This window comes from Anguilla rostrata, chromosome 17 (assembly GCF_018555375.3).
Source record: "Anguilla rostrata isolate EN2019 chromosome 17, ASM1855537v3, whole genome shotgun sequence".
NCBI lineage: Eukaryota > Metazoa > Chordata > Actinopteri > Anguilliformes > Anguillidae > Anguilla > Anguilla rostrata.
In genome coordinates, this window is record NC_057949.1 from 20423527 (window position 1) to 20436997 (window position 13471).

A 13471-nucleotide genomic window follows, 5' to 3' on the forward strand; every position below is an offset into this window, starting at 1 on the left:
TGCACCTCTGCCACATTCCCCACCAATACTCAGCCCTGTCTCAACCGACAGCAATATCCTGTGCATTTAGGGAAAGGGAAAGAGAGAGAGAGTGAGAGGGAGGGAGGGAGGGAGGGAGGGACGGGGGGGAAGTGAGAGAGGGAGAGAGAGAGAAGGAGGGAGAGAGAGAGATACAGGGAGAGGGAGTAGGAAGAGATGGAGAGAAAGATACAGGGAAGAGAGATACAGGGAGAGAACAGGACGAGATGGAGAGAAAGACAGAGCAGAGAGTGAGAGAGAAAGATACAGGCAGAGAGAACAGGAAGAGATGGAGAGAAAGACAGAGCAGAGAGAGAGATATACAGGGAGAGGGAGCAGGAAGAGATGGAGAGAAAGACACAGAGCAGAGAGAGATATACAGGGAGAGGGAACAGGAAGAGATGGAGAGAAAGCACGATAGGAGAGTACGGAGAGGACAGAAGAGATGTAGAAAGACACAGAGCGAGAGAATCAGGAGGAGCAGAAGGGCTGCTCTGGGGTCGGGTGCAGATGTAAGGGAGGGGTGCATGCAGGTCTGTGGGCAGCTGAGGTCCAGTGAGGGCCCCTGATGCAGAGTTTGACTGCAGGCACCGGCAGTAACGCGCTGGCCGCCAGCACGCGGAGTCCACCTGCGTCCTCATGCCCTGTCCTCTCTCATCACAGATACCAGCCACTCACTTTACAGCAGGCTCCAGTGCACAGTTTACCGCTTGCTTGTGTCCATTCAGAGATGGATGGATCCTTACAGGGATGATCTGAGCATGGTTATCCTTAGAGAAATAATCTAACCATGGTTATCCTTAGAGAAATAATCTAATCTAACCATGGTTATCGATAGGGATATGGTCCAGCCATGGTTATTCTAAATGAAATGATATGGTTGTTCTTAAGGGGATGTTATAACCATGTTTGCTCTTTAAAAATTGTTGGCCTGACTGTGACTCTCATTTCGAAGATCTGGGGGAGGGGGGGGGCTTAGACACGCTTATTGCCGCGGTGACATTCTCTCTGTTTCCCACACAAGGCCACTAGGAGAGACGGCACATGTGACCTGGCTCTAGCCTCTCTGCGAATAACATCCCCCTCTTCCCTTCTCCTCCTCTTCCCACAGAATTATTTCAAGGATGCGTGGAATATTTTTGATTGTGTGACCGTCCTTGGGAGCATCACTGATATTTTAGTCACTGAATTAGGGGTAAGTGTGCTGGGAAGGGGGTTTGGGAAAGGGGAAGGGAGTTGTGGGGCAGAATTAGTGATCAGTCCTTGTGGGTTCAGTGTGGACATAAGAGAGTGACTGTATGCTTGTGTGTGTGTGTGTGTGTGTGTGTGTGCTTCTGCAGGATCCTGTATTATTCATTGAAGCATGAACTCTCTCTAAAAGTCTTATATAATTGTCCCAGTTGCAATGCAGTGTGTGGCAAGGGTGGTGTAGCACCACCAGAACCCAGTCTGAGATGTGCTCAACTTTACTGTTCCACCAGGCAACGAATATACCTACAGCCTCTCCCAAATCAGCTAATATACCTACAGTCCCTCCCAAATCAGATAATATACCTACAGCCTCTCCCAAATCAGCTAATATACCTACAGCCTCTCCCAAATCAGTTCAGTGAATATACCTACAGTTCCTCCCAAATCAGTTCAGTGAATATACCTACAGTTCCTCCCAAATCAGATAATATACCTACAGCCTCTCCCAAATCAGCTAATATACCTACAGTCCCTCCCAAATCAGATAATATACCTACAGCCTCTCCCAAATTAGCTAATATACCTACAGTCCCTCCCAAATCAGATAATATACCTACAGCCTCTCCCAAATCAGCTAATATACCTACAGTCCCTCCCAAATCACATAATATACCTACAGCCTCTCCCAAATTAGCTAATATACCTACAGTCCCTCCCAAATCAGATAATATACCTACAGCCTCTCCCAAATCAGCTAATATACCTACAGTCCCTCCCAAATCACATAATATACCTACAGCCTCTCCCAAATTAGCTAATATACCTACAGTCCCTCCCAAATCGGATAATATACCTACAGCCTCTCCCAAATTAGCTAATATGCCTACAGCTCCTTCCAAAACAGCTCAGCTAATATACCTACAGCTCCTTCCAAAACAGCTCAGCTAATATACCTAGAGTCCCTGCCAGGTCAGCTCAGCTAATATACCTACAGCTCCTTCCAAAACAGCTCAGCTAATATACCTAGAGTCCCTGCCAGGTCAGCTCAGCTAATATGCCTACAGCTCCTTCCAAAACAGCTCAGCTAATATACTTATAGCCCCTCCCAAATCTGCTGAATGATTATTCGGACCTAATATCTTTGTTTAGCACCTTTTTTAGCTGTACAGCACAAGACAAAATATATATAGACATATATATGAAGACAAAATACAAGAAGAATCTTTAAAAAAATGCAAGACAGAGCAAGACGATAACAGAAGCAAGACCAATAAAAATATGAAGAACTTAATTAGAAGATAAACAAAAAAATAGAAAGATGCACAACGGGGTTCACGGTGTGATAAAAGCAAGTCGATGAAAGTGCTTTTTGGAGAGGTCGCACAAGTAGCTGTTTTGATCTCTATTGGAAGTCTGTTGCAGAGTTTAGGGGCTTTTTCTGAGAAGGCACAGTTACTCTGGGTCAGCCCACTTAGCCTTATCAGATGACCCGAGGCGGGGGGGGGGGGGGATGGTGCGATATACAGCACAGACACACAAAAATACAATGCGTAGAAAGCTCAGAGTGTCTTATTTTTGGACTTGATAAGTCACAGATCACAGGGCAAGGGGGGGCAGAAGCATGGGCCGCTCCCGAATCAAGGACACAGCCGAGAGCGTTGATAGTGGCGTGCGGGATGCAGACCTTTTCAGTTATGGGAGGAGCCTGAAGTACCGTGGCACAGAGGCGCACCTCAGCGTTCACGGTGGTTGTATCACAGATGATGATGCGTCTGGCAGGTCGCTTATATAATAATGGCACCGTTAGCACTGGATGACTGTGGCAGCACAGCTGCAGTGCTTCACCAAGCATCACCACCACGCTGTCTGCGAACAGAGAAGGTGATCTGCGTCACAGCTGGGTCCGATGTCACACACTGTTATGGCATATCCTATTGCCTGTGCGTGCGTGTGTGTGTACATAAGTGTGAGAGTGTGTGTGTGTGTGTGTGTGTGTGCATGAGTGTGAGAGTGTGTGTGTGTGCGTGCGTGTGTGTGTGCATAAGTGTGAGAGTGTGTGTGTGTGTGTGTGTGTGCATAAGTGTGAGAGTGTGTGTGTGTGCGTGCGTGTGTGTGTGCATAAGTGTGAGAGTGTGTGTGTGTGTGTGTTGTATGCAATGTTCAAAATGATGTATTTCTAGTTCAGTGTTAATGATAGGTAGTTTTATGAGCTTGCTCAGACGGTCTCAGTAATCATGCCCCGCACACAGTGTCTGAAGTGGGCCTTTGCCAGTCCTGAGTCAGGTCCAGGATCGGGCTCTGATCAGTGCTGTAGGGGGCAGTATTGGGACTGTCTGAGTAACGGTGAACATCTGTTTTGATTGTTGAGCTTGTTAAAATACATATATAATGATTATTTATTTCTTGTTTTATCTTTTTACATGCTTTCTTTAAACTGTGCTTTATTGGCGCCCTACGCCTTCTGATAAATTCATCCAATCAAAATGCACTATGAAAACTCATGTGTCCATCCATGAACTGGTCTGTGTGTCTGTGCCAACAAATCTCGCACACTGGTTGTTAATCAACCCCCCTCCCAAAAATGCCAATATAAACCATTACTCTACAACATCTACATGTAGAACCTGGTTGGTTTGTCATTTTTTTGGAGCTCTATTGCATCCCAGTGTGGCTGTAGTGCATGTGCTTCTACACACAAACACTCAAACCCACACACACACCCAAACCCACATACACACACACATACACGCATGCACGCTCACACGCGCACACACTCACTCATACACACAGACCCACACACACACCCAAACCCACATACACACACACACTCACTCACCCACCCACCCACACACAAGCACACACACTCACAGGCGATCACACGTTCACATACATGTACAAGCGCACACATACCCACGCACACACACGTACTTGTGCTTATGTTAGCACACACACGTGCATGCACACACACATACACAGTCAGCACACGTCCATGCGTGCACACACAGACGAGCAGCGGCTGGGCTTCGTGGGAATGCAGGTGCCAGGCTGTTGCTGTACTTATCAGCGGTGGCTCTGATGCAGTATGGAGGGCTGGGCTCCCTCCGTCCAGGCGGGACGTGACCGGATGCTCGTGCATGCTGGCCTGCTGCTTTCCTGAATCTGACACTGCTGCAGGGAGGACACGGACGCACTGATGGCCCCTAGCACTGAAACAGGCGCACACACAGCACTCTAGAACACTGGCAGCCTGGTGTAGTGACACAGTTGCTGACGCCTTCGAGCACTGACACTGACACTCTTTGAAAAACACTTCATCACTGAACACTGGCATACATTTACACTCAAATTCTGTATTTGAACAGTCACACTCAACGCATGCCGTCACACTGATCTGTCCAAACAGAATTACTCCTCCCACACACAAGCACGTACACGTGCACACACACGCACACGCGCACGCATACACACACACACGCACACGCACAAGCGCACGCACATGCTATGACCTCCCAGGCCCTGTGAGATTCAGGGTCACACTCTGTGTGCAGATACTGTAATGCCGCCTCTATGCATGCTGTAGAATGTAGCTGCTTGCATGTACAGTACCCCCCCACCCCACCCCTGCAAGATCCTGTACTGTGCTGCAGTGCCCCCTGGTGGTGCTGTAGGGTGCACTGACACAGGTTCACTGGCTGGTACAGCAAGATCTGAATATTGTATCATTATATCAGCTCCGCTGTATCGGTGTAATTTCTAGGCACCATGATATTTGTGCAAGTTCCATAGTTTACCATCATGTGTAATGATGGTCCCTTTATAATTGAACCTCCTTCTTGGTAAATGACAATGAGCATTCCACTACACTTTGATTCCCTCTAATAGAGGATGGTTTTCACAGTCTGGTCATCTGAATGTGTTTCGTGTGCATATCAGTGTGTTACTTATACTAATATGTAGAAACACATATTGTATACAGTTAAATTGAAAAGCTTTGGGACAGTGGCACAATTTTTGTTTTTTTTGGTTCTGTACTACTGGACATTTGCTTGGAGAGCTGTAAGTCCTACATGAATCTCCCAATATGGATGTAGATACCCTCAAATTAAAGCTGGCTGCACTTTAACCTGATACACATTCTTTTATTTCAAAATCCAAAGTAATGGAGTACAGAGCCAAAACAACAAAAATTGTGTCACTGTCCGAATACTTTTGCATTTAACTGTATATACACATATATATTTACATATATATATATATGAGCTGCTCCAAACTGCATCAGTCCCCAGCCTCCATTTGTCTATGCAGTGTGTAAACCATGGAGTGTCGCAGTACCATGGTAGCCAGCGAGAGCTGACAGCTTCTTGCGTGCGCTCCGTCCCAGCTGGCATGCGTTGGACCGGCTCCATGCTGTGGCTTGCTCGCCCCTGAATATCAGTGCATTTGGTTGTCTTTTAAGAAAAACCTTTGCTTTACCTTCCCAATTGGATGATGATGGTTAGATTATTTGTAATGTGATTTTTTTTTTTTAATTAGATTTTATTTTACTTTGATTTACTTCAGTGTTTTCAGTCTTGCTTTTGGGTTTGACTTGATTATATTTGTGTTTGTGATGTTTCGGTTTAAGTTGAGGGTGGACCTCCGCTGTTCTTTTTGGAAATATCCTTCTTTTTGCTTTTTGTTTGTTTTTTTGGTTTTTGTGTTGTAGTTGAGGATGTTCTGTAGCTTTGTGACCAGTGAACTGATGTAGCCTCTTCCCTGTCTCTCTCTCGCTCTCTCTCTCTCTCTCTCTCTCTCTCTCTCTTGCTCTCTCCTTCTGCATTCGCCACACTCCCTCTGTTTTTCACTCATCTCTCTGGATCTGTTACGTTTCCATTCGTTTTTCCTCTGTCTCTTCCCTCCCTCATGTTTCTCTCTCCGTTCCTTTCTGTCTTCCCTCCTTCCTGTGCACGCTCTCCTCTCAGAACAACTTCATAAACCTCAGTTTCCTGCGGCTCTTCAGGGCTGCTAGGCTCATTAAGCTGCTCAGGCAGGGCGAGACCATCCGCATCCTGCTCTGGACCTTCGTCCAGTCCTTCAAGGTTCGGCCACACCCACACCCTGGCATCCACACACTGAGACATCCACTCAGTGATTCATCCACACACTGAGACATTCACACACTGAGGCATCCACACACTGAGGTATCCACTCAGTGATTCATCCACACACTGAGGCATCCACTCAGTGATTCATCCACACACTGAGACATCCACACACTGAGACATTCACACACTGAGACATCCACTCAGTGATTCACCCACACACTGAGACATCCACACACTGAGACATCCACACACTGAGGTATCCACTCAGTGATTCATCCACACACTGAGGCATCCACACACTGAGAAAAAACTGCAGACTATCATAACTCTGGGAGATAATATTAACACACTTGGAAAATTTTTTAAAAACATTTTATACCGTTGATAGTTTCCACACTTTCGTTCCGTGGCTGCTGAGTCAGTAATATTCACACACATGTCCGTCTGGACCCACGCACACATCACGCGCAGGGGCACGCCACCCGGTGTCCGCTCCACCCAGCTGAATCCACAATCAGCCGCGTATTACCATAACCCGGACAAATCCAGCTGAGCTTGTTTAACCCGAGGGTAAACGGAACGATGTCTCCTGATCCGCCCAATCCGGCGGAATCCGGTTGAAGCCTGTTTGGCGCACGGACGGACGGACGGACGGACGGACGGACGGACGGCACGGCGGTCTGCGTAACTCTCTCCCTCTGCCCTCAGGCGCTGCCGTACGTCTGCCTGCTCATCGCCATGCTCTTCTTCATCTACGCCATCATCGGCATGCAGGTGAGCCCGCACAGACACCCAGATTACCCATAATGCACTGCAGAGAGAGAGTCTGCTTGAGGTTCACTACAACCGTTGCCCGGGGCTTGTATGGTGTCGTGTGCTGTTGTAACGCACCTGTGTCGTATAGGGTGATCAGAACTAGAATGTAAAGTTTATGAATGAACTTTGGTGTGGTTGCTCCAGCAGTTGTTTAGCTGTTATCAGATTGAAGAGCAGTAGCATCTTAAAAGCGTGCCAGTGTAACTTTATGACCATGAAAACCTAATGGGATTTTGTTAACTATCAAATTGTGCCACTATGTCACCAAATTACTCCTTTTTTTTTTTACCCCTTTCAAACATCCTGAAAAAGTACCCAGATTTAATGTTGAATAATTTAATGTTGATTATTACGAAAAATATTCACATGAAACTTCTGGTGTGGCATGTGTCACCACAGCGGCCGTACAGTTCTGAAAATAATACAGCATGTGCAGCTTGGTCCACAAATGCTGAATACCAGGCTTCATGCATATCATTCCGGTTGTCCTGGAGTGGCTGTCGTGTTGTTTTACACAAAAATCAAAGTGGCGGAAAATATGTCGGAGGATTATGGGTTCTTGAGGCTAAATGGTCCCTTGTGAGGAGAGGGACCTGTGTACCAAATTTCATGACTCTAGGTCAATGGGGTAAGGGGCATGAGCTTTCAAACTTTTCATCTTAAATCATCAATTATAGTGCCACCATGTGGACTAATTGAAAGCTTTAGACAAGCACACTTCTCTGAGCCAAGGTGAATATTACAAAGTTGGAATGGCATGTCTAGCTTGAAAGCCGTAGGAGTAGCATGCACAAATTTAGGCGGGAAGAAAATTGGAAGTTTAATAAATATGCAAGGGAACAGGTAGTGTGTTGCTGAAGGAACCACACTAATGACAGTGTACGATCATGGCCTTGTGCAAAGCTGACAGTGGTTCTGACGGAATGCAGTGTGCAGTGCTGACAGAGAGGGTGTTTCTACAGCTCTTTGGCAATATAGGAATTGAGGAGGAGGAAGGAGACAGTGCCATCAACCAGCACAACAACTTCAGGACCTTCTTCCAGGCCCTCATGCTGCTCTTCAGGTACGTGTGTGTGTGTGTTTGGTGGAGTGTGTAATTGTGTGCGTATGTGTCTGCTCCTATATGTACCAGGTTGTGTGTGTGCGGTGATGGGTGCCATCTCTTACTCTGTTATTCTGTTCACACTACGCCAGCAGAATAGGACATTTAGGCACTTCTGCCTCTCGCAAATGTCCCATTGTCAGCACTGCAGTGTTGTGAACTAATGATATTGGTGTGTGTGTGTGTGTGTGTGTGTGTGTGTGCGTGCATGTGCGTGTGTGTTCATGTGCGTGTGCGTGTGCGTGCGCGTGTGTCCTGTGAGCGTGTGTGTGCGTGTGTGTGCGTGTGCGTGTGCGTGCGTGTGTGTGTGTGTGTGTGTGCGTGTGTGTGTGTGTGTGACAGGAGCGCGACGGGAGAGGCGTGGCATGACATAATGCTGTCGTGTCTGGGAGGAAAGGACTGTGACCCTCGGTCTGGTATCAAGGAGCCAGAGTGTGGCAGCGAGTTCGCGTACCTGTACTTCGTCTCCTTCATCTTCCTCTGCTCCTTCCTGGTGAGGGTTCGGTTCAGGTCATTCCAGTTTATTTCAGTTCGCTTTAGTTATACGCTTGCATTCACTTGAACGTCAAAGAACAAATGTTTATTTTAATACAGGCCTGTGATTACCTTCGCTATAAATAAAATATAATGTTGAAACATTAATGTATGTTTGTGTGTGTGCAGATGTTGAACCTATTTGTAGCTGTCATCATGGACAACTTTGAGTATTTGACGCGAGACTCTTCCATACTGGGGCCTCACCACCTGGACGAGTATGTCCGAATTTGGGCGGAGTACGACCCTGCTGCCTGGTGAGTCAAAATGCGCTCTAACACTCTGAACACACGCACTGATACCAGCTCTTTAATGTACTGTAAGATACTGATACGCTACTGCTAGACTCTCCCTGTTACCTTTTTACATTCTACACACCAGCACACATTGACACAGGCTCTAACATAGGCACACTGTGCATAGACATTGAGACACAGCACAGACTCTGACACAGGCACACACTGTGCATAGACACTGATACACAGCACGGACTCTGACACAGGCACACACTGTGCATAGACACTGATACACGGCACGGACTGTGACACAGGCACACACTGTGCATAGTCACTGAGACAAAGCACAGACTGTGACACAGGTAGGCACTGCCCATACACACTGAGACCCAGCAACACACAATACACATATGTGGTGTACATCATGCACAACCAATACGGCTGGTTTAGGAACACTCTCTCATTTACCACAGTCTCATGTATTCTCTCTGTACAGTCAAACACACACGCTCTCTCTGTTTCTGTCTCTCTCTCTCACATACGTGCACATTTTCACACACGCTCACACACTCACATACACACGACACTAACAACAGCACGTGTAATTACACAGCTCTCCTTCTCCTCTCTCTCTCTGGTCTCAATAAAGCCACTTTCAGTTTCTGTCTCTGTCAGCATTTATGAGGTTGCTAACCACCCTGTTGGACATCCAGGTGAGGCACCCCCAAGAAAGGGTGCCCAGGCCAGATATGGGGGGTGGGGGGGGGTGGGTTGTGACCCCTCTCCTGATCTAATCAAGCCACCAAATCCCCTACCCCCTCTGTGAGTGCCGAAAGTCCCCCCCCCTCCCTCCTCTGGAATCTGTATACTGCTAAAAAAAAAACTTACTGTGCCCCTTCAAACACGATAAGTTTCCCGGTATCTGCATTCCCGTGCCTGTCACCCAAGTGCTCTGCTGGAGTCTGCACTGAAGCTAGGGGGCGCTAGTGGGAGATACTGCAGACAGGGTAGCAGGAGGACTGGGGAGGGAGGGAGGGAGTCACAAAGGAGTGTCAGCGAGAGAGCGAGTGTCTTAGCAGGAAGAATGAGAGGGAGAGAGGACTGGGGTGGGGCGGGGTGCAGAATTAACAGAAAGAAGCAGGATACTTAAAGTTTGAATCAAGGCTGAAATTCTTCACGCAGAAGCAGGGATTGGTGATGTAGACAGTTGAAGACAGTGGTTTGTGTAATTATGTAGGTGTTATGGGCGTGGTGTCTTATGTGTCTCATAGAAGTTTTTTTTGAGATATATACAGTACAAGGGTCCAGAGTGAGCTTTTCCCTGGGGGTGCATTTGGGGTACTGTATTGGTTAGGGACTGAAAAGATGCTTTTTTGGGGGTGCAGTGAGGGGGGGAGGGGGGGGGGGGGTGACAACAGTGGCCAGTGCAGAGACACAGCACTGTGGCTCCAAGGGTGAAGCACAACTACAGCCGACCTGTGTGACCTCTGCTGTCTTTTTTTTACTCTGTGTGTGTGTGTGTGTTTCTCTCTTCCTTCCCTCCCCACTCTGAATGGTCTGCTCTAACTCCCTGTGTTCTCTTTTCAGTGGCCGCATTCATTATAAGGACATGTACAGTTTATTGCGAGTAATCGACCCCCCTCTGGGCTTAGGAAAGAAATGTCCCCATAGGGTGGCCTGCAAGGTTTGAATTCCGCTAAAACCCTAACCACTTGCTAGCATCCAAACTGGAATGAATGTCGCTTTCTTTCTTTATTATTTTTTTTTTACCATTTCTAATGCATTCTGATTTGAAACGAGAATGTGCAGGACAATGCAGACACCTAAAGAAGCATGAGGTGCACCGATTAACAAAAGAAAAAAAAAATATATATCTCACCCTGAGAATTAATTGAAAAAAAATGACCATCTTTTCTTTTTTTTTTCTTTTTTTTTGCTTGCTGTTTAGCCACGGTTAGGCACAATGGGTTTTTAGCGTGCATTGTTCTGGGGGAGGGACAGAAACTGCATTGACATAACTGCCATCCTACCAACCAGCAGCGGAGCTTTTTGCCTGTTCAAAGCCCCCCTGTTGTTCTATGCAACGGGTCCAACTTGCATAGAACTGTGTTTAATATTAAACGATACCCGCCCCTCCGCCCTTCCTACAGAATCGCGAGGTCAGCTCAACCTTTTCATCTCTTCGCCTTTATACCAGCCAAAGCGAATAACCTTGTTGTTGTTTTTTTTGTTTGTTCTTTTTGTTTCATTTTTTTTTTTGTTTTTGACTTTTATTTTGATTTTATATCTCCATATACTTCTCCCTCTCCTTCCTGTTTTGGTTCTCCTGCTTGTTTCTGGGCCCTGCAGTGGCAGGATCAGTCACACTGATATGAGTGAGATGCTCAGACACATGTCACCGCCGTTAGGACTGGGGAAGAAATGCCCAGCACGGGTTGCCTACAAGGTAGAAGGACCCTGAGGGGCAGTGCTGTGTCTGTAGTGTTGGTGTTTTTTTTTTTCATTTGTTTGTTTTTTCATTTTAAATAGAGGGAAGCACTATTTGGGGTGGGAGTTGGTGGGTCGTGGGGTGTTTTTATTTTTTTGGGGGGGGTGGGATGTTTAGCCAATGGGACTATCCACAGGAGGGGGGGAACGGGGGGGTGACCTTCTCCACTTTTCTGCACCGCAAAAAAAGAAGCCCTACAAAATTAGGAGTCATGCATCTTCCATGTCGCTCACTCATCTAGTCCGACCAGCCAGGGCAGGCGCACAGACTCAGCGCCAGCCGTACGCAGAGAGGCTTGGGACGAACCTCAGACACATAAATCAGAGCTGTGTTTTACTCCCAGACAAAGAGGGCATTAAAGTGAGCGCTTTAATGCCACCGACTGTCTTCCTGTCCTGTGATCTTTACGAGGCGGAGCCACGCCCAGCTGCTGTTCCTGCTGAGCCAGCAGCAGGGGAAATGTCCTTCAGAATACGAGCGCTGTGGAGGTGAACGACTCCGCTCACGGCCAGGCTCTCTGTGTGTACAGGCGCACTGCACTGCGGGGAGCACCTATGCACACATGCATGCACACACACACACACACACACGCACTCATGCACACACACTTACATGCACACACGCATGCACACACGCACACACACCTATGGCACACCGATGCACACATGTATACGCACACGCACACACTCTCATACGCACATGCGTGCACACACACACACACACTCTGTCAAACATACTCACATGCACACACGCACACACACACGCACACACACCTATAGCACACCTATGCACACATGTATATGCACACGCACACATGCACACATACGCAAGAAGACACACTAACTCGCGTGCGCAGAAAGGTTGGGAAGGGCTATCTGTGTCTGCAGACCTCCGAGTCTCTCCTTCCTGTGGATGGCGCTATAGTCAGGGTCACATACACATACACACATAGACCAGGGCTTTGTTCCTTTCCCTTGCACACACACCAGCTGTTTTTGGCTGGGCAATTTCCAAAAAGTGGAAATTTGAAACAACAGCTTTTTTTCCACCCCAAAGAAAAAAGTCAGGGAACCAATAGAAAACCAAAATATATTAATAAATAAATGATACTGTTACGAAAAGTGACAAGTAAAAATGTATAAGTTTCTGTATATTGAGTTTCTGACGACGACAGCGACAATGACAGGAAAGGGAAGCAGCGAATATGGTCTTCGGGAGCCTAGCTACGTCTTGGCGAACTTAAATCCAGTATTAAATTTGTAGCCTTTCAGCTTTTCCACCCGTTTCTCAGTTTTTCCTGTCAATGCAGTTCTAATCTGTTTCCGCTTCCTCCTCTGTGCATCCTCTTTCCTGTCCTCTGATCCTCCCTCCTGCATGCCCGCCCTGTCTCCTCTTCAGCATCGCCATCGCCATCGCCGCCCCACTTTACCTATCTGGCTCTCAGCTAATGGGGTCACACTGTTGGCCCCTCTCTCTCTCTCCTACTCTACCCCCCCTCTTTCTTTCTATCCCTCTTTCCTTCTTTTCTCCATACCCTCATTTCTGTCATACCTCAGCTGCACCTGTCCCACCTGAGATTTACCTGTCCCACCCACCTCCTCTAACTTACTCTCTCTCTCACCCCCTGTATCTCACACTGAGACACTTTACCACTTTTTTTACCCCTTTCTCGTCACTGCCTCCATCTCCCTCATTCTGTCCCTCACACTGTTTCTTTTCCTCACTTGCTATCTTCCTCTCCATTCTATCTCCCCATCCCTCCCTCCCTCTCTCTTCCCCTCCCATCCTCCCTCCCTCTCTCTCTCCCTCCCTCCCTCTCTCCATGCCCCAGCAGGTGGCTGGGAGCAGCAGGGTTGTTGGTGCTGTGCTGGGGCTGCCATGCCTGCAGGGACTGGGGGTGGCTGTGTCTGCCTGTGTGTGTGAGAGCTAAAGCTGCTGGAGCCATCTGCTCCTCCACACATGACTCTTCTGGCATGCAGGCTGACTGACGTCACTCTGCAGA

General features: G+C 47.6%; 1 protein-coding gene across 11 annotated transcripts in view; it reads left to right on the top strand.

Annotated features, from left to right (window-relative positions):
* LOC135243740 (voltage-dependent P/Q-type calcium channel subunit alpha-1A-like) overlaps nt 1-13471 on the top strand; it is a 79709-nt gene that overhangs the window by 41036 nt on the left and 25202 nt on the right. For 8 of the 11 annotated variants that reach the window (XM_064315750.1, XM_064315740.1, XM_064315747.1 and 5 more), the window contains 7 exons: nt 1130-1213; nt 6171-6287; nt 7002-7067; nt 8072-8172; nt 8554-8704; nt 8875-9002; nt 10569-10665. In XM_064315750.1, coding sequence (XP_064171820.1) covers nt 1130-1213; nt 6171-6287; nt 7002-7067; nt 8072-8172; nt 8554-8704; nt 8875-9002; nt 10569-10665 — 744 coding nt within the window. Of the gene's footprint in view, nt 1-1129; nt 1214-6170; nt 6288-7001; nt 7068-8071; nt 8173-8553; nt 8705-8874; nt 9003-10568; nt 10666-11330; nt 11428-13471 lie in introns of all 11 variants that reach the window. The other 3 variants (XM_064315741.1, XM_064315746.1, XR_010326773.1) reach the window with 2 other exon arrangements.